The sequence below is a fragment of the Ostrinia furnacalis genome, unplaced genomic scaffold (genome assembly GCF_004193835.3).
Source record: "Ostrinia furnacalis isolate ACB-3 unplaced genomic scaffold, ASM419383v2 OfSCF4659, whole genome shotgun sequence".
NCBI classification, from domain to species: Eukaryota; Metazoa; Arthropoda; class Insecta; order Lepidoptera; family Crambidae; genus Ostrinia; species Ostrinia furnacalis.
Genome location: NW_021134898.1, coordinates 170,423 through 189,420, shown reverse-complemented (window position 1 = coordinate 189,420; position 18,998 = coordinate 170,423). Strand labels below are relative to the sequence as shown.

Below are 18,998 nucleotides of genomic sequence, written 5' to 3'. Positions count from 1 at the left end.
TCTTAACTTTTGCCTAGTTATTAAATTTACTGCGACTTGTCATTTCATCGCGTTCGCATTAACTATCAGGAAGTCACTATCTGCTTCGATCACATCTTCGTCAGCCAAACATTCTACGTTTCTCGAAGCTTGTGCACGTGTTCCCCGCTAGACGTCTCCGGCAAGACTGCCGCGAAATTCATTCAACAAGCCGAGAGGATGTGGGCGGGGCGTGCGGGACGCGACGTCATTGGGCGAACGGCCGCAGCGCAATGATGGCCGCCGACGCATTCGGCCAATGAGCAGTGCGCGAGCCGAACGCGCGGTCCGTCCGGCGACCGACGCGACGTTGCCAGCTTTTCAGAAAAAAATACCAGATTCGACCTTCTTAGGACCCCCGGTTTTTTTTTGTTTGGCCGCGTTATCATTCGGGAACGTGTATTGAGGTCCTTATCCGTACGTGAGATGGTGCGCTCTGTTCGCAGGTGGACTAGTGTTGTAGTGTTTTAGTGTATTATGGTGTGGTCTACGCCATCGGGAGAGGTGCTCATTGACGTCGTCACAAGGTACCCATTGGTTCTCGTTGCCTAAACCGCGGTTGAGTCATGTGACAGCGTGGCTGCCGCCTCGTGGACTGGAGATGACGTGTCTGTTATCACCAGCCAGTTACGACACTCGATATCTTGTTAAATCGGTAATAGAGGTAGGTGTTTTGTCTATTTACCTCTGGGATCAATGAGTGCTGGCTCCTTATCGGCGTGTGCCATTGAACAGTCGCCTTGTAGTATGACATGATACAGGAAGTGGTGTGTTACCTTACCTACAGAATACAGTAGTATACTCCAAAGTGCACAGAAGCCTCTATTCAGTTCTTAGAATTGTGCTACCCTTATGAGACTGACGGAAATAACTCTCCACATTAACATTTCATGTCCATGGCTCGGAACAGTCGGAACAACACGATGCCTTTATATGAAACGATGTAGGCGTGGGTTTAAAGTCTAAACTCTTTCCTGATATTCCTGTATTTGAGATTACTTGTTTAATAAAGTTTCATCATCATCATCAGCCCTTTACAGTCCACTGCTGGACTATGAGCCTCCTCCACTATAGTGTTTAGTCACTTATTTTGAATGACCAATCAATCAATTCTCAATAGGCTTCGAGAATCCCTAAAGGGACATTGATAGAAAGAACGGGAATTAAATCAAATCCTGATTGAGCCCACATACTTTCTTCTGCAAACAAAGGCACCTGCATGTGACACCATTAAGCTTATCACGTCACACATTAGATAACAATGATCCAGTTCAAGGTAGTTCACATTATCTGGCGCAAGATACCTACCTACTTGCTCAAAACAAAACGTCCTTTCTATTTAAATTTAAAATTTTACTTAAAGATGGGAACCCTTAATGGTTACTTAGCTATCTTGAGATTTATCTTAGTAATACTTATAGCCCCTTCAGTAAAAATATTTCACAATAGAAAGCCACAGTGGAAAATTTCCTACTTTCTAATCTAGGCCAGTCTTCAGACTGTCAGCTTTATCTTGCATTCGTAATCATAACTGACTCGGTGGTTGCGTGTACTTTGTGACCGAATCCCAGAAGTTGTGTTAGGTACCTACTTTCTACTCGAACAATCGGCGGAAACGTTATAACGTACGACATTCCGTGGAATTTCTTTAGGAAGAATGTTCCAGGATGGCTAGTCGTCAGTACTATCCTATCAATTTGACAAACTGAATTCCACGCCGGTGAAGCCGCGAGCAAACGCCAGTATTTTTATAATCCACGATCTTTCTCAATTCATCGCACGAAAAAATCAAGACAAAGAAAATCTTTTATTGGTTGCGTCGAATTTTTGGAATACTTCCAAAACACATTAGTGTCGTAATCTCGAAATTCCTAAGCAAGAGAATGCTTCAAAGGTAACAATCTCCTTGTAGACCCAGATCCTGTGGGAAGGTCTTATCCTTGGAACCTTCGAAATCCCTTCGGTTGTCAGATAAACAACGTTACTAAGCGGACCATTTATCTTGGTTGCTCTTGCTGCCATCTTGTTTCTCTACGCCTCGTACTTTTATCGTTGAAACGCATAATTTTGATTTATTTATTGCAGAAAATTTTACTGTTATGAATTCTTGGATTATCAAGTGAATTGCATGTTTTATATTTGAAAATGTACCTTCCTTGATACTGTTCGAATTGGACCATTTCCAAGCTGTATAAAAATTAAATTATGAATTGAAATTAGATTCTCGTAATTGTTATTGTAGTTAAATTTCGTTACAATCTCAATATAATTATTAATTTCGATGTAGCTCTTAACCCAGTTATCCCAATCGCAATCCAAATTGTGCTCTAATTCTATATGAGTAACATCGNCTATTTTTCTAAACAGGAATGGCTGGACGCACAGGACTTTTGTCTATGTGTGCGTGCCTCTTATACATTGACGTATTAGCGGTAATGACTTTTCGTTTGATTGGTGTGTTAGTTGACTTGTTTTCGAGGATTTTTAAAAGGAGATCGGCAAAATGGACGCGAATTGGGCGATGGACGCGAACAGGCGAAATGACCCTACTTCAATTAGATATCGTTTGTAGGTGTTCGAATAGTGTTTAGTTGTATTATTAGTTAGTAAGTAGGTAGTTGAGGTTGATTGTTGAATATATTTTTACTACGTGTATTGATACCCTGGGCTCGAATTAAATCTTACATGAATATCAGTCCGGAATGTTCTGGGAACCATTATCGTTATTTAAAGTGTTTTTCCTGTCCATGACATGACAGACGTGTCTTAGTCTGCTTTGTGTTACCGTTTAAAATGCCTGACGGCTCCAAGACTCCTACGCCCAGGAACTTAATCGGAGAAATCTATCAGGCTTGCCCTGAATAGCAAGGATTAAGGCCGATCCATAAAAACGTCACTATGATAAAGTATTAAGAAGGGTCGGAAGACTGGATACTTTCCAAATTGCATACATTTTCTACATAAAAGGGATTTGCGTAAGATACGATCTTCTAGCGATTTATTATCGGACGCCATATTCTCTGAGCAGGTGCGGACATCCTGTTACAAAGGCTAGGTGTGTCCATGCCGGCATGGACGGAGAACAGTTCAAACCAGCCGCAGCCGATAGTTGAAAATTACATTCACCGCCAATTTCCAGCTCCATCCGGATGCTAGCAACAATTTTTTAAGTATTACACTTTGGACAAGGATGTTCGGTTAATTCCAGCGTGGCCCACACGTTATGCCCCGCTGAAGGTCAATACGTCCGCACAGATTAACGATAAATAAAATCCGCGATTATGGTGACCTTGACCGTCGCAAAGTCAGCTGAGCTATAGGTACATTGCGGACATTTACATATACATGTAGGAATACTAGAATTTATTCCGCAGCCGGACGGAGTTATCGGTACAAAGATATTGCGCAGTGCGAACTGTTAAACGATACGCGTGTGAAATTGTTTCGGAATGAACCGGCTAGCGGCTGCGCCGCCATTTTGTTCGAACAGGAGAATTTCTCATATCAAATAACGGTCAACAGAAAAACAGACTGCTTTTTAACTTAACACATATTAAAAAAGTAGGTCTTACTTCTAACTAAAGTCGCTGACAGCCCGACGGATTAGCAAGTTGAAGTGGCAATGGGCAGGGCACATAGTAGGTACGCAGAACTGACGGCCGATGGGGCAGCAAAGTTCTGGAATGGAGGCCGCGTACCGGAAAATGCAACGTGGGACGTCCACAAGGTGGACCGACTACATCATAAAGGTAGCAGGGAAGCGCTGGTACCAATAGATCAACGTGGAAAGCATTGGGGGAGGCCTATGTTCAGCAGTGCACGTCCTATGTCTGAAATGATGATGATGATGATGATGAGGTCTTCACTTCAGAAAAACACAAAAAAAAATTCAAGAGTATTTGTTGCAATAAAATAGCTAGCATATTCCAATCACAATTTAATATTGTGTGATTGAGCGTGACATCCATTTTGTGATAATGAAATGAGGCCGGTGGGAGACGTGAACAATCGCATTATTAGACTCAGTTCATCCAGCGGTAATCAGGGGCAATCGGGGAGATGGGTTAATGAACCTCACTGGGATTGGACTGGGATTTAGGGTTAGAGACAACGTTAAGCAATTTATAAGAGAGAAGGTTGGAAGGTTGGAACATTGTGCTTAGATGAAATATGAGCGTGAAATGCTCCATTTCTAAAAAAAATGGTGGATCTTTTAGTTGGATACGGTCACACGGTGTAAGAAATAAATTCCACATGAACTCGTCATTGTAAACTCATAGGTATATCAGTCAATCATATCCTGGCAAGTGTCTTGACATCCTTTTGATAATCTTGCAATGTGCAACACTCTCCATCTCATCTTGGTCTGCAATTCCTCATTGAAATATGAGCGTAAAAAATGCTCCATTTCTAAAAAACGGTGGATTTTTAGTCATAAAATCCACGTGAATTCGTCATTGCAATCATATCCGGGCAAATGTCATGAAATTGAAATCCTTTTGATAATCTTGCAATTCCGAATTCCGCCAAAACCGTAATGACCAAGTTACCAAGTTACATCAACTAACCCAAATAAAGCTGCATCTATTCTGTAAGCGCTAGTAAATCCCGCGCTCGAAAATGGCACAACAGTACTGACCCGATTTCTCTTTTCGCACACTTTTGCCGCTGCAGTCTCGCCCGGTGACTCCAACAAAAGCGTCTTTGTAGTGTAAAATTGGACACGGAATACGTACCTCCGGCGAAAATGGCCCATCGATTTTATTCATTGAAATGGCTAACAAAATTCCGGAAACTGACTCCGAATTTCGCCATCACACGTTCATTCATTTCGATATTTTGCATTGAATTCAAAACGTTTAACACAAATGACTTACTACGTAACATTTTGATAAAGGACAAAAAATCGAGTCGTTAAAGAAAACTTTTCTTTGTGTAATTAAACGAACAAACTTTAGGCACGAGTTAGGCAGTATAAGTTTGATGTTCGAAGAAAGAAACACGCGAAAGAAAAATAACTCAAACAGCTATTTGTTTTAGTAAATGGAAGAAAAACAACAATTTGCATTCTGCCAACAAAACTTTTGGCATGTTAAAGTTCTATCAGACGAACAATTCAAAATGAGGAAGCGAACGACCATTACGTTTTATTTTCCATGAATAATTTCAGACACTATATGGACGTATAAACCATAAACCTACTTACATGTCCCAATTCATGTCACAACAAACTATAAAGATTGGTAACTTTACTACTTCCGCCATCCTTTGACATACACGATGTATTATTATCAGATATCGAATGTTTCAGGTCATTCATGGCCTCAGATCATAGAAAGAGAATAGATATGAAGTCGCGCGTAACTACAACGAGAACCAGTGTCCCCACATTTCCCCCACCACAGCTCCCACACACACATTCAACTGTGTAAAAACAAAGCGACTGAGAGTCTACGACAACATGTGCAACCGGCTTAAAAGTGCTGTGATTGGCCAGAAGGCGTGCCTTATGGCCAATCAATGGCCGCGTGACGTGACGCACACATAGAAAACGCTAGTGAGAGAACAAAGATAAAATGGAGTCGACAAGATATCGATACTTTAAATCGCTAGGGGCAAGGCTCGAAACTGGTTTCACAAAATGCTTATGTATGAAAACCTTTTTATTATTATACGTTATTATTAACTACTATCACGCATTTATTTTTAATTATGGCGATCTGCGTACCGCATATGTTTATCAAAAATAATGCCTATATTAGGCTTTCAACTAGCTCTTATAGTAATTACATAGTTGACAGTTACTAATTACTTCTACTGTTATTGTTTTTTTGTAAAATCTTAATATCGCAAGTAACACATCATTTTTTATTTAAAATTACAAAATAGAAAATTATAATTTACTTCTATTTATCGATAATAGGAAACCGCATTAGAACACGAGCCCTGCACTATGTTACGACCGGCACATGCGGCCGTACTGTGTATTTTCACACGACAGTGGATATCGGAAGAATTTAAATACATTGCGCAGTAGTTGAGCATGACATAAAGTGGTTGCTAACTAAATCGTCAATGTACAAGCGTGTTAGAATTTTTATCACCACTGATTTCGATATCGCAGTAACTGTTACGGCACTGAATTCGTTCGTAAAAATGTTTAGTTTTTTTTATTTATAAGCAAAATACCAATGGATTTGCAATACTTACATGTAGTAAATGACTCCATTGTTCCTGTAGTTCTTCGTTTCACTTGGTTTATTGCACGTAACGACGGATTATCCAAAATATCGGAGAACATTTCCTTAGTACGACTGAATCGCGACTAACCTAGCTACGCGGCCGATGTTCGTTTCTGGGCATATCGCGGAGACACGCGCCACGCCCCCGTTTCACATCTATTCCCTTCTATGATCTGAGTTCATGGCGATTAAAACGTAGATAAAGAATCTACTTATGATGGACTTCACTTAAACCCTGTCTCCATTCGACCTCAAAGTATGTTAATACAAAATCCTCCAGCTGCAGTTAATCCAACAATTAATATAAATGAAATTCCTTTTTAACATCCGTCAATTTAAAAGCTTTCATAAACAAAGCCAATTTTGTAATTGCCTCTTTTAATATAAGTCATTTCATTACCATTTTATAATTTTAACTGTTTACATTTTTAATTATGATAATTATTTCATGGAAACGTGAATAAATGAGGCTGCACTCTCGTCTCTTACTTAGAAATTTCATCTACATAAATTACCAGTTTCCCTGACGAGCGTTTACGTCTAAGAATCCCTAATCATGAAGATTGAACTACTGGTTCTTCCAAAGAAAAACAAAGTTATAATTCTTCTCCCCCCGGGTTTCTTTCGCTTGATGTTTTTTCGGGGCGATGTATGTTCGAATAACTCCCACGATGTCCAGTAACTAGGCACTTCTCCGTTGATGGGCACTTTTAATAATGCCCTGACTTTGGGTTACTGATATTGCTGTTGAAAGTACGTCGTTGAGTAAAGTTTTTTATGGCGTTGATTGATGGGACTTTAGTTCGCTCTGTCTGCTAGGTGATGCCTTTATTTTTCCAGTAACTTTATATTACTCTTGAATTTTTTTTAAAACATTTTGATAGTACATTCTGAAGCTGTTACAGCGGAATGTGAAAGTTAATTGTGTAGGTACTTCATTAAAATATCTTTCGTCATCCTACAAGAGGCTTAATGGAAATTGCGACCATTATGCCAATTTATTTCTAGTTTTGCTACAGAAAAAGATTGTTATTAAGCCTTATGTGGAATTCAATAAAGACTTCACGAAAGTTGTCTGTCTGTAGTTGGTACACTCGGATTCTTCGTAATTCATATCTCGTATCTAGAAGGGAAAGGATACCGTATCAGGGGTTTCTTGATTGTTGACGGGTACCTATGTTTTATAACGGGCACTTTCAACGTTTCAACGAGTAATGAGTATTATTGGAAGTTGAGTAATTCCACTCTTCGTATACTTATGAACAGTTATTGCCTCTTTTTTGCTGCAGAAATCGGATACAGTGTGGAAAGATAAAGTCTTCTTTCCTTCAGCATTCAACGATATAAATATAGGTTTAATATCGTGACTGTTAAAGAATAAAAGGTAGGTCATACAACTGAGAAACCTGGCACCTGTAGAAATTCTAAGCTTTGTATGACTTTGCATTGTGACGCTTCGCAAGCAAACATCGAGCTACGCGTATACAATTGTTACCATCCTTGCATTCAAATATTTGTATTGTTCTGTTATCTTCGCAAACAAAAGAGTTGATAACATTCTTTAATATCCAGATCACTACGATTCACTTTACGATAAGATAGGAGTAAGTTTGCCCGCGATATTTCGGTCAAAATTGAGCAACAGTCTTTATCAACGTTTAAAAGTGATAATGACGATTCAAGTCAAGCTTAGTGCTAAACAAAGTAATAAGTGCAGATATGAACCATTCTGTTACTAGCGATATTAGAATAAATGAAACTAAAAAAAGGAGGAACAAAAGCAGTTCTTATCAACGTTTAAAAGTGATAATGACGAATCAAGCTAAGTGCTAAATAAACTAATCAGTGGGTCTAGCTAGACAAAGTGCACATTATAATCGCAAACCAGTCGAAAAGTGGTCGAAAGGCCTTTTTTTTGTATGGAGTTTTGACGGATTCGATTTTCGATTCCATCAAAAAGTGCAACTTGTCTAAGGGGGCAGTGGAGATAACCATTCGGTTAGTATTGATATTAATTAAGCTGAAGAAACAAAAGAGGAACCAAATGATGCTGATTACAAAATAGACACGTAGCAAAACCAACTTGTAGTTATACTTAACCGCAAAGCCAAGGCACGTCTGAAGAGTGGAAGTTACACTTTCCTAGCCTCCTAGCAGGTATGTCATTAGTGTCGTGCTAGTACTAGTTAGCATAAACCTCGGGGCTGAAGTTTCATAATTAGCGATTGCTGGAAACAACTCAGAACTCTTGAGATAATATACTTATGCACTTATGCTTTATGAACTTTGCGAGTTTTGTCCCAGTTTTGTATTTTTATTTTATTTTATTTTATTGAGAAAACCAACAGCGTATTTATACAATTTTACCATACATAAATTTAACATACAATATGGCCAATAACAGGTTTCCCTTAAATTATTACCAATAGTACTAGTAAAGGTTGGAATGCTACCAATACCTATCCACACAAGTTCACACAACACTACCTAAACAATACACTACAAAACAAAGATCATCCCGATAGCCAACCTAATGTCTGTTGAGATACAGAAAAGATATTATGTAGTTTACATCCTACTATTATTATAAATACGAAAGTTTATTATGTTTACACAAACATCTATTTGAGTACATATTCATTCATGCAAAAACCACTGAACGGATTTTAGCGAAACTTAAAGCATCATTACTTATAATCTACGATCCAGAAGGATCCGTAACAGGCTAAACCACACGCGGGCGAAGCCGTAGGTAAATAATAGTTCCATGATTCCACACTCAGCCACAAGCCCCTGCACCTGAATTCAACAACGCACCTACATCTCTTTTAAACTTGCGCTTAGTGTTCGCAAAGATATCGACATCGAGTAGTATGCTTTCGTTGTTCTTATTAATGCGGGGATGTGGACGGGCAAAATGTTTTAGCTAGAGTGAATATTATGTACATACATACTAATACAGTTACATTAAATACATGGTCCATATGAAGACATTTTGGTAGAAGTTGAACACTAGCCTTAAATAAAGGAGACAGGGCTACGTGTGAACTCAAAATCAGAAGCAGCCTTAAAAAATCTCACGTGGTCTACTCTCAACCAAATCAAACCTGAAATGAAGATTTTGTGAACAAAATCGGCCCGTCTCTTAAAAATTTCGCTCATCCCACGCAAGGCACGTACCATTGTGAATGTACCTACCTTTGTAGTACAACTTGATTGTTTTTAGAAGCAGGGGTAAAACCCGGTGTCTGACGATACGTCATTTGAATAGTAGGTGTCTTAAGACTATGTTCTTTAGACTATTACGTCTAATTTTCTTTACAAGTGTTTTGCTTCTATTATCTTTCGGTTATCATTGTTTTGATCCTTTCCCGTAACACTTTAAGTCACGATTTCAATTACGTGCGTCATCTTCACTTGAAGCTCTGCATGCTCTTTTTGTTATGTTCAATGCATTTTCATACCTGCTAGTCAAATTGGATAGGTATAGTCGACTCGTCAGACTATAATTTTTTGTTGCAAAATCGCCCCCTGTTACAAGATACTACAGTTCTGTACCTACATCCTAAAAATCAATTAGACCTTTTAAACAGTGCTCCTAAAACTAAACAAAGCTTAATATTCGTCGAATCAGACAACGAATACTAAAATCTACCTACTTTTGCGCATCCTACAAAAACCTGCACATAAAGATGTTGGTTTATATAAAATTGTATATACAAATACGCTGCACACGATCGCTCCGCAACGCTGGTCGCGTTAAACACGAATTGATGGATCTGTCAAGAGCTTCGTTTACACTCCATCATTCATTTTGAGTCATTAGAAGCCGTCAAGACCATTGTTATTCGAGAACGACACTTCGACCTTCGCGATGCATCGATCTCGAACAAAATAAACGAATCCGCCTTAAAGCGTTTGAGTTCTCTTTGTCCTCAGTTAGCAAACTCATTGTTTGTGGAAGTTAAAAGCCTATCAGTTTATGTTCCACTCTTTGAAGCTATCACTAATGCACGCACATATTTTGTTTGTATTCCTCGATAAGTACTAGTTTTGTTCTTCTTGTAATCTTTTATTTATTGTTTTCATGGTCCATCGTTGTATTATTCATTGTTTTTGTCATCTAGGAAACTTAATTTGAATCGCTTTGAATCCATTTGTCGGTACCCACTCTAAGTACGTCTGGCATCCTGTTTACTTTGCTATTGTTAAAATGTAATAAAAAAGTACGATTCGTGAATTCATCTAATCAACCAAATCAGGTAGAGACTACACGTGGTGGGAAGATAAACAGCGCGCCCACACGCTTTGCCCTTGACTCCACTCCGGCGCAGACCGAAGCAGGATTCTTTCCGAGTCTTATTCCATCGGTATAAGAGCGCTTGTTCTTGAGGAAAACTGTTCTTATTTATTTTTACGCGTCAACTCTCACGCGATATTCTTTTTTTCTTTAGGTATGCGGGGGTATTTATAAAAGTGTACCATTTGAGTGTTTGTAAGATGGACGGGCGTCGGGCGTGTTTACAGAATTACGCGTCGAGTGTTTCAGAATCGAACACTTCGTGGGCAGTTGTTTTTCCTAACCATGCAAAAGAGAGCCTTTAAGAAATATAATTAATTTCTGCCCTCCCAGCTGTGTAAATACCGCTAACAATGTTCAACAATACCTTTTCTTTCAGTTCGCAAACAATTTCAACTTGGGGGTTATTTGAAGGATTTTCCGGATGTTCGTATTTACATCTAGTTAAATACGAATTAGAAACTTCGTCCAAACCGTAACAATTCCTTTTGGGATATCCGCAAATGTTGGTTTGCCGGCTCTTAAGGTCAAAGTTGAGTTGTCTCGATCTCGAATTCGCTGAACATTTTTCTGAGAATGTTTTCAACGACGCTCAGGATTCTTTAGGGTATTTTCTGTGATATTGTCCGTGTTTCTTCGGAATATTTTTCTTAGCATCTTTCAATGATGCCGTACCTATTAAGAAGTTTTTTACTTAATATTTTACTAAAGTTTAGTTAGATCTTCTAGGAAACCCTTATCGGGAACATGCGGGTTTTTTGCTTGTTATTTGACTTTATCATTTATGTTCGGTTAGGTAATTCTCTGCCTTGTTTACATACAGATCGTCTGCCACAAGGTTCAGAAACAACTGCCTTTTCTATTGTTCCATGACGTGAGACGTGACCCGCAGACGAGTTCGACCTTGTCGAGGTTATTTTTTCAACCTTTCGTTTCTTTCTCTCGTTTGTTTTTAGTAAATTCGAAACGTGCTACTAATGTGCCTACAATTTTTCGTGAAGACGTGCGTAGAACATTTCGATCCGATTATTGGAATTCTTGTCAGTTTCGTGCTCATCGTTTTGAAGTCTTTCGTCTACTTTTCAATGTGATGCTCCTTAAATTATGTAGATAATTCTCTCCAATACTACCTTTAAGCGTACTTATAAGCTTAACGTCTTCTTTTACATATCGAGTATCTTACAAAACTTTGTAAAACCTGTAAGTATCTACGAAGTTTTGTCACTTGAAAGCGTTTTAGTTTAGATTCGTCGATGTAGATTCTTGTTTGAAATTCTGCAGTCCACAGTTTCGATTCGAATCAACTTTGATAGCGTCCGATTTAAATGCGGACCCGAATGGAACTGTTATCGTGTATCGATTGGCATCCGACGTCGTTCCGATGGCTAATCGTGGATAAACTCGAGCCGGGGCTGGACCCTAATAAATATTGCCAGCCATTGCCCAGTTGGCATGCTCGGCTGGGTTCGCATGCAAAAGATAGCAGCAAGTTCTTGAAGGATTCTTCAATATTCACGAGCTTGTTTGTGATCGTTATCGATGTACCATCTGGAAGGCGTGCCCTATGATGTTATCAAGGTTTTAAGAACTAATACCTTAAAGTCATTGGTGTAGTGGCTAGACTTTTTTCAAATTCCCACTCATTTCTAGTAGGTTACATCAGGCAGTCTGTTTATTCCCTAGCCGTTTCGTTTTTACATGCCAGCATCACACTACTTTAGCTGTAAAGCTTTTCATTAGTCTTGCACTTCCGTAATTTCGGATCTCTTTTCACAGTGTTTTCATTTACGTCAGCATCTAGCTAAAAAGGTGTATTTTGTAGACTGAAAAATACTGCAAAGCAACCCCAATATTTGCCAGTAAAAATTGCGTCATCATTTAGAGAAATGATGTGGCTTTATTCCTTCGGCTTTGGTCTGACTAAACGTGGACCTGCTTATTAGGAATTCCTATTAAGTGACCGTTAGGTTAGGAGGTCGTTTGCTACCGGGTAATCGTTTCCAGTCGACCATTGCGTCAATATCAAGGCTGTTTTCCTCATTCGGAATATTTTTTACCGGTCGTTTAGGTAGAAGCTACTACTGTATACGATTATTGTTGTGTATGTTTTATTAATTATGTAAATATGTTTTCTTTTGACCATAGATACCATAGATTAATTGGCCATAGATAATCTTCTGTTGGAGCCAGTAAATCTAATTGCGCTGATAAGAATATTGTATAGGTAGGTGCTAAATCTTTTAGGAACACAAACTTCGCCTAAACCAATAAATCCCTACCAAGGAAGTGTGAGTCCCGAGGGAAAGTTAAATTGTTTTTGTACACATAACGAAATTAATTAGAAGAAAATAGGAGTTCAGAGCTGAATAATAAATTGACTATAACTGTATGAACATGGTAAAATCAGGTTATTCTCATTGAAGATGGTTACTTAACAAGTAATTAATATAATATTTGTCGATCACAAGGAAACGGCAGATGTTGTTTACCCCACTGAGAGACACAAATAGCTGTTGACTCACTCTTATCATATCAGTAGTACGTCGACCGATGCAATTAAGAACACGACGCGACATAACTGTTGTCCTGCAGTCACTAATTGACCGACTGTTGCGGAATGACCGCGATCTTTAGGCGCTAGAGAGTTTTGGGACCAAATTATGCCAGTTGCAGACAAAGAAATAAGCTAAGTTAGTTTAGCTTCGCTTGCATAGTTGACGCAGTTTTCCATAGTTGTTGTGTGCAAACTACAAACGCTATGGGAAACTGCGTCAAAAAACGGGACTATTCCCACCTCTCATTCCCACCACTGCAACTCCTGTGTAGCCAGGATCTACAGCTTGACCGCCATAAAAACCCATCCAGTGAAGGTCAAGTTTGTCCCGGGGGAAAGTTAAACTGTCATTGGACCTGCAACGAAATTAATCAGAAGAACATAGGAGGAGTTCGAAAAAACTGCGTTAGTCAAAAAGGTCTTCAAGGTAACCAATCAAAATTTGTCCATATTTTCGATCTAAGACAATCTATAGGTTTCTGTTGATCTTTACTACCGACCGAGGTCAGTCATGTTGATAAATCATGTTCATAATCTACCCACAGTACCTACCAAGGAAAATGATGCAATGGACAGAACTGTTAAAAAATATCCATGACCATGAACGGTACAGTATCGACAACTAATAGTTGATGTGTTTCGTTGTATGAAAACTCCTGGAATCTCCGCCTAAAACTCTATTTTTGTGAAGATTATCTACAGAATGAGTAATGTCCCACGCAAAATGTATTTGCTAAACAGAATAATTATCATTTTACTTTGTTGTATGTTTAAAAAACAAACAGAGTCATTCAACATAAATATAGTTATTTACTATTTTAGAACGCAATTCACGCGTAACTATCGTTCAAATTAACTCATTGTGAATCGATAAGACAAAGAAACATCTAGAATTCTAGAACATTCGTAATCATGCTTTCGTCGTAAAGTGTCTGCGACCGGTTTTCTACATTGTAATCCATTGCCCTTAATAAAGAGGATGGCTTTTAATAACACGCCGACAACAAAGTAGCGTACGCTCCAAGGCAACATTCTTGCTCATCTCGAAGAGAAATGGCCAATTTTCATATTCGCCGTAACTAAACGCGCGTCGATTCAACACGTAACTTTCAACAGACATCCATCGCTGTGACCTTCGGGCGGCGAGCGCCGGCTGGCAACAGCGTACGATCTACATGTACTATGTACCTACAGATTGAACAACACGTCTGTAGATGTAGATTGTAGATGTGTATAGCGCTTAGCACGATGACCCGTCCCTTCCCCCGCGCCCGGCCCCCCCGCCTGCCATTCCGTGACGCATCGGCGCAGCCACTACGATCAAAATAAAATTTTTATTTCCAACTCTACTCGCCAGCAACAGAGCTTAGAATCCAACGATTGTTTAGGCAGGTTATGATGTTTTCGCGCGCGTTGCCCACGAGAAAGTGTTCATTCTATTTATTTTTGTACTCACTCGGACAACCGCACTGCGCGTTCGGAAAAGCGATTCAGAAACAGACTGCACAGCGGACGGTCGCGAAATGCAACTGCGTTGATTATTTTTAGAATTTTAGGCGCGCAATACGCGGCATTCGGGCGATAATCGTGCCCTCGTACCTTGAGCATTAGCAAATTGCTTTCACGTTGAACTTGGTACGGATAATCAAAACAAAGTTAAAATGATACTGCTTTAATTTAATTGCTGGTAGGTTTGGGGAGTCTTTGACGCGATTTGGCTTTTGTATCCTGTATTATGTCTTCCTTTGGTGTTCCCCTTCTGTCTGATCCAAGTTGATTCGAAGGTACGTCAAAGGAAGTTGTTCATTTTACTGACCATTTCTCAGTGATGTCGGTGTAACGTTGTGCACTTCTAAATCTAGTGTCGCAATATCTCCTGAGGATCAGAAATTGGTCATCCGTTGAGAACCTAGAAGAATCTTAGTTCCAAAATGGTAATTTGAAAAGTTAGTCTATGTAGCAGCTATCAAAACTTATTCCTTTCTCGTGTAATCGAACCCTCTAATCCAAACTTGCCTAGATTGGAAACTACCCATTTAGCTAAAGTTTCCGCCACAATCGGCAGACAGTCTTAAACTCCGGCCCCAATTCGACACAGATAAGCTAACGGAGCGTTAAATGTATTAATTTCCTAAAAACAGGAAGCGAGAATTTGAAATTCAATCGGGCGTTTTTGCTCCGTTTTGGGCGGTAACGGTACCGTAAATGCATGCGAATAACGTTCGCTTTTTTGAAAATGGAATCGTGGCTTCCGAACATGGTGTTCTTTGAACTGTTTTTCGTGTTTTTACAGATTAAAAAATGTCTCCAAATGTATCAATGAATTGCCTGAGAATTATCAAATTATCTCCAAATCTACAACTTTGTGGAATAGAGAAACAGAAAATCTGCATTAAAAACTTAACAATTTACTACGGCTAATATTCTTTATAGTTCGGTTCTCTAATTAATAATGTAAGAATCTAAATGTTTTTATGCTCACTACTTATTGAATGTTTATTTAAGTTATTCGCATTCGTCCTTTAAATTACATCACGAACTTAGAAGCTCTCGACCTCTGATATACCGTAATTACCATCAGAACACAACACTAGTGGAAGATTCCACGCTTTTTGCAACAAGCGAGTTTCTTTTATTTTCTGTTTTGCGGTTGGCGTCTTCGGAACAATTTTGCTCGGAACAGTTATTTGATCGTTCCCGCAGATTGGCCTTGTTTTGTTTGGTCCAGGAAACCGCTTGTTGTTGATGGAAGGCATGGGATTTTGTTATTGGATTTTTTTATGACTTAGGACTCTTTCAAATTACTAGATGTTTTGCCGGACGTTAGTCGTCCGTTTGCAAAACAACAGTATGATACGAACTAAGTTGGTCTAATAATAATAATGACTACATCTACAGCAGTTTTAGTGTGTAAATGCATACGCACGGGTGAACAGCACTGAGACTCGCTGTTAGGAGTCCTATTATAGGAGTTTTATGCCCGTTTTCACAATTAATCCCCAATTTTTAAGTGACCCCTATGAAATCAAAATTCCTGTTATGTGTTACCATAGGGGTCACTTAAAAATTAGGGATTGATGGTGAAAACGGGCATTAATAGTGTGAACGAGAGTGTAATAACCCCGTTAAGTCTTAAAAGCTGCAATATCTGATCAGAAGTTTCTAAATAAGTCCCTTCTCAGAATTGTTTCTATGTGCCGTAATTGAGAGCTACTTATAAATGTCAGCTGTCTTCGTACAGAGTACACACCTCGTCTGGGTTCAAGGAGACCTCCCGCACAGTTCAGTTTTTGTAACAGTAGAAGTTGATGTAGTAACCTCGCGTACAAAATAGTTGACACAATAGGTACCTACAGTAATAAATGATGATTCTGAGATTCCCTTTTAATAAACAAAACAAAGCCTTCAGCGGCTTCAGCCAGGCAAATTAATTGTTTCTTTTCACTAGATTTACTTTTATAAATGGAGCATTTATGAAATATGAAGCTGTCAGTATTTCCTCAATTTCTATAGGGCATTAATGTCCCGCATAACGGGAGGCGAGGCAGAAGAAGAAGAATCAATTGCCATTCTCTGATCATCACGGACAGCTTAGAAAACTATTTTTTTAAGATAATTAAAGAATTAATTGTGTAAAAATAAATGTTTAAATTACCTACATATATTGGACTGTAATATTACCTACTTTGTTTGCCTACTTTATTATTATGTGTGACTTATGCCCGTTTTCACCATCAATCCCTAATTTTTAAGTGACCCTTTGGTAACAAAATTCCTGTTATAATGTTACCATAGGGGTCACTTAAAAGTTAGGGATTGATGGTGAAAACGGGCATTATATTATTATGACTGGATTAAGTATTACACGCCATAATTTGGCGAGACATGTTGAACTGTATCATCAATTTTGTGTTCCATCCTATGTACCGTGTTTCATGTAATAAACAATTTGAATTTGAAATTTGATTAGACCCATCCCTACATTTTTAATTTAACTTTTATTTTCCTTTTTTGTAAATTTTGTATTTTTTTTTTTTGTATATAGTATAGTTTTTAAGTTTGTAAATTACCCATCCCATTATGTATTATTTAATTTTGATGATTTCTACCTACTATCGCTTCTCGGCCTTTTGGCTAAGATCATTGGCATATCTAGAGTTCTTTTTTAGGGGGGGCTGGGCCCTTGATATACCCTTGAGATCAAAGAGTAGTTGTTCTTTTCTTTTGGTTGGTTTTCTACTATTTTTCTCTTACATTTCTATTATTTGATGAGGGTCTACTGTTGTCTATTCTAGTAGTTCGTATTTATTTTCTGCCCCAACACCCCCTGCGCAAGTTTCAGGCTTTCGGTGCGGCATTTAAACTTAGATCAAAGGAATTTAACGAGAGCTAGTCCAACTTGCGTCGAACGGAACGTCGTTTTTGCTTCTCTATGTGTTTGGGAGGTTTTCTCTTCTTCAAGTCGTATGAAAGCTAGGTCTGTAACTTAATTACTACTTTAAGATCTTGGTTGAAAATTGAAATTGATTGTTTAATGTCATAGTAGGTAGGTAATATTGTGCTTATAAAAATATAATCACTTTCCTAGATCTCTAGATTTATTGACCGAAACTTGAATTTGAATAAAAACCATATTAGCCTTTATAACGAACGCATTTATCTTCTCTAGTTTCTGAAGTGGGATAGATAACTAGCATAGGAGTTATTTTAGGCCACAAATACCAACCTATGCCATTTTAGAATTAATATTCTTAGTAACTACTTTATGTATCGTTATATTGCCCCTTAAAACCAGCTTTTATCTGTTTAATGACGCTATAACATACCAGTCCTGTATATCCCTTGCGCGTTATTTTCGCAGCGTCCATAGTTTTATGTTTACTAGCGCCACCTAGCATTGCGTGCGTATCGGAAATTGTGTACCATTAGCCAGTTCCGCGAACGCTCCCCCCTCCCCCCACCATCCTGTCTGCGATGCGGGCATACTTTTACTTTCGCGACGATATGTATATCGTAGTTATAGAAGCGTAGTACAAGGGCACTGTTTTGTTTTGAAGGTATACTGCCGTGTGTTGTCACCAGAGCGGCGCTAGTGACGCATTCTTTAACCTTCAGCTGCCGAATCGTTCCGAACGCAGGTTCCGAATATGACTGCGTTTGGTTGACCTAGAAAAATGACCGAGTCGATGAAATTGATTTTGTTTTCGCATGTTAAAATGCCCTTCATAAGCACTTGTCAATATTGATTTACAAATAAATCTAACGAAAAAGGATGTCCAATTTGCGTCGAGTGTCTTTGCTAAACTCATTAAAATAAGTGAATCCTCAGTTGTAAAAACAAGGTGAGTCAATTTAACCTGGCAGGTTAGTCACCGCGTCAACAATAGTGCGGACTTGATGACTCACGCCGTGTTATTGTAGTCAATAGGTCAAAGGAGGCGGTTATTACACAGATTATAAAGGAATGTTTGAATAATAGAACATGAAATAATTTGACGTATGGAGGGCGCCACTGTGAAACAAATCTGTCATAAACGATTTCCATTGAGGTATGTAATTATTTGCTGTCCGTATGTTAGTGTTTGTATAGATATACTCGAGTTGACGTCATACTGGTACTTCTTTTCAAAGTCAGCTGACAAATTGATTAATGATTTCAAAGCAAACAGAAATAAATGAAAAATTAACCAGCTTTTCATACCTACATAATAGTAACGCACAGATTAGAGATTCATTAAGAAGGATATAAAGTGGACGTTAATAGTGACTGAGTTTCTTGCGCTGCTTCTTCTCAGCACTGGTCCATTTATTGTCCCGAAGCAGTGGTAGGGTTAATACTGGGACGTGTAACAGTGCTTTTTAAAGCCTACTTGCATAAATAAAT

General features: G+C 38.7%; 2 protein-coding genes across 3 annotated transcripts in view; both read left to right on the top strand.

Moving 5' to 3' along the window:
• Positions 1–18,998, top strand: part of gas2 (growth arrest-specific protein 2) — a 452,494-nt gene that overhangs the window by 327,187 nt on the left and 106,309 nt on the right. The gene's annotated exons all lie outside the window — the stretch shown is intronic.
• Positions 210–18,998, top strand: part of LOC114359818 (nuclear receptor corepressor 1-like) — an 88,784-nt gene continuing 69,995 nt past the window's right edge. The window contains exon 1 of the mRNA XM_028314331.1: positions 210–545. Within this exon, the coding sequence (XP_028170132.1) occupies positions 496–545 (50 nt within the window). The 5' untranslated portion in view covers positions 210–495. The remainder of the gene's footprint in view (positions 546–18,998) is intronic.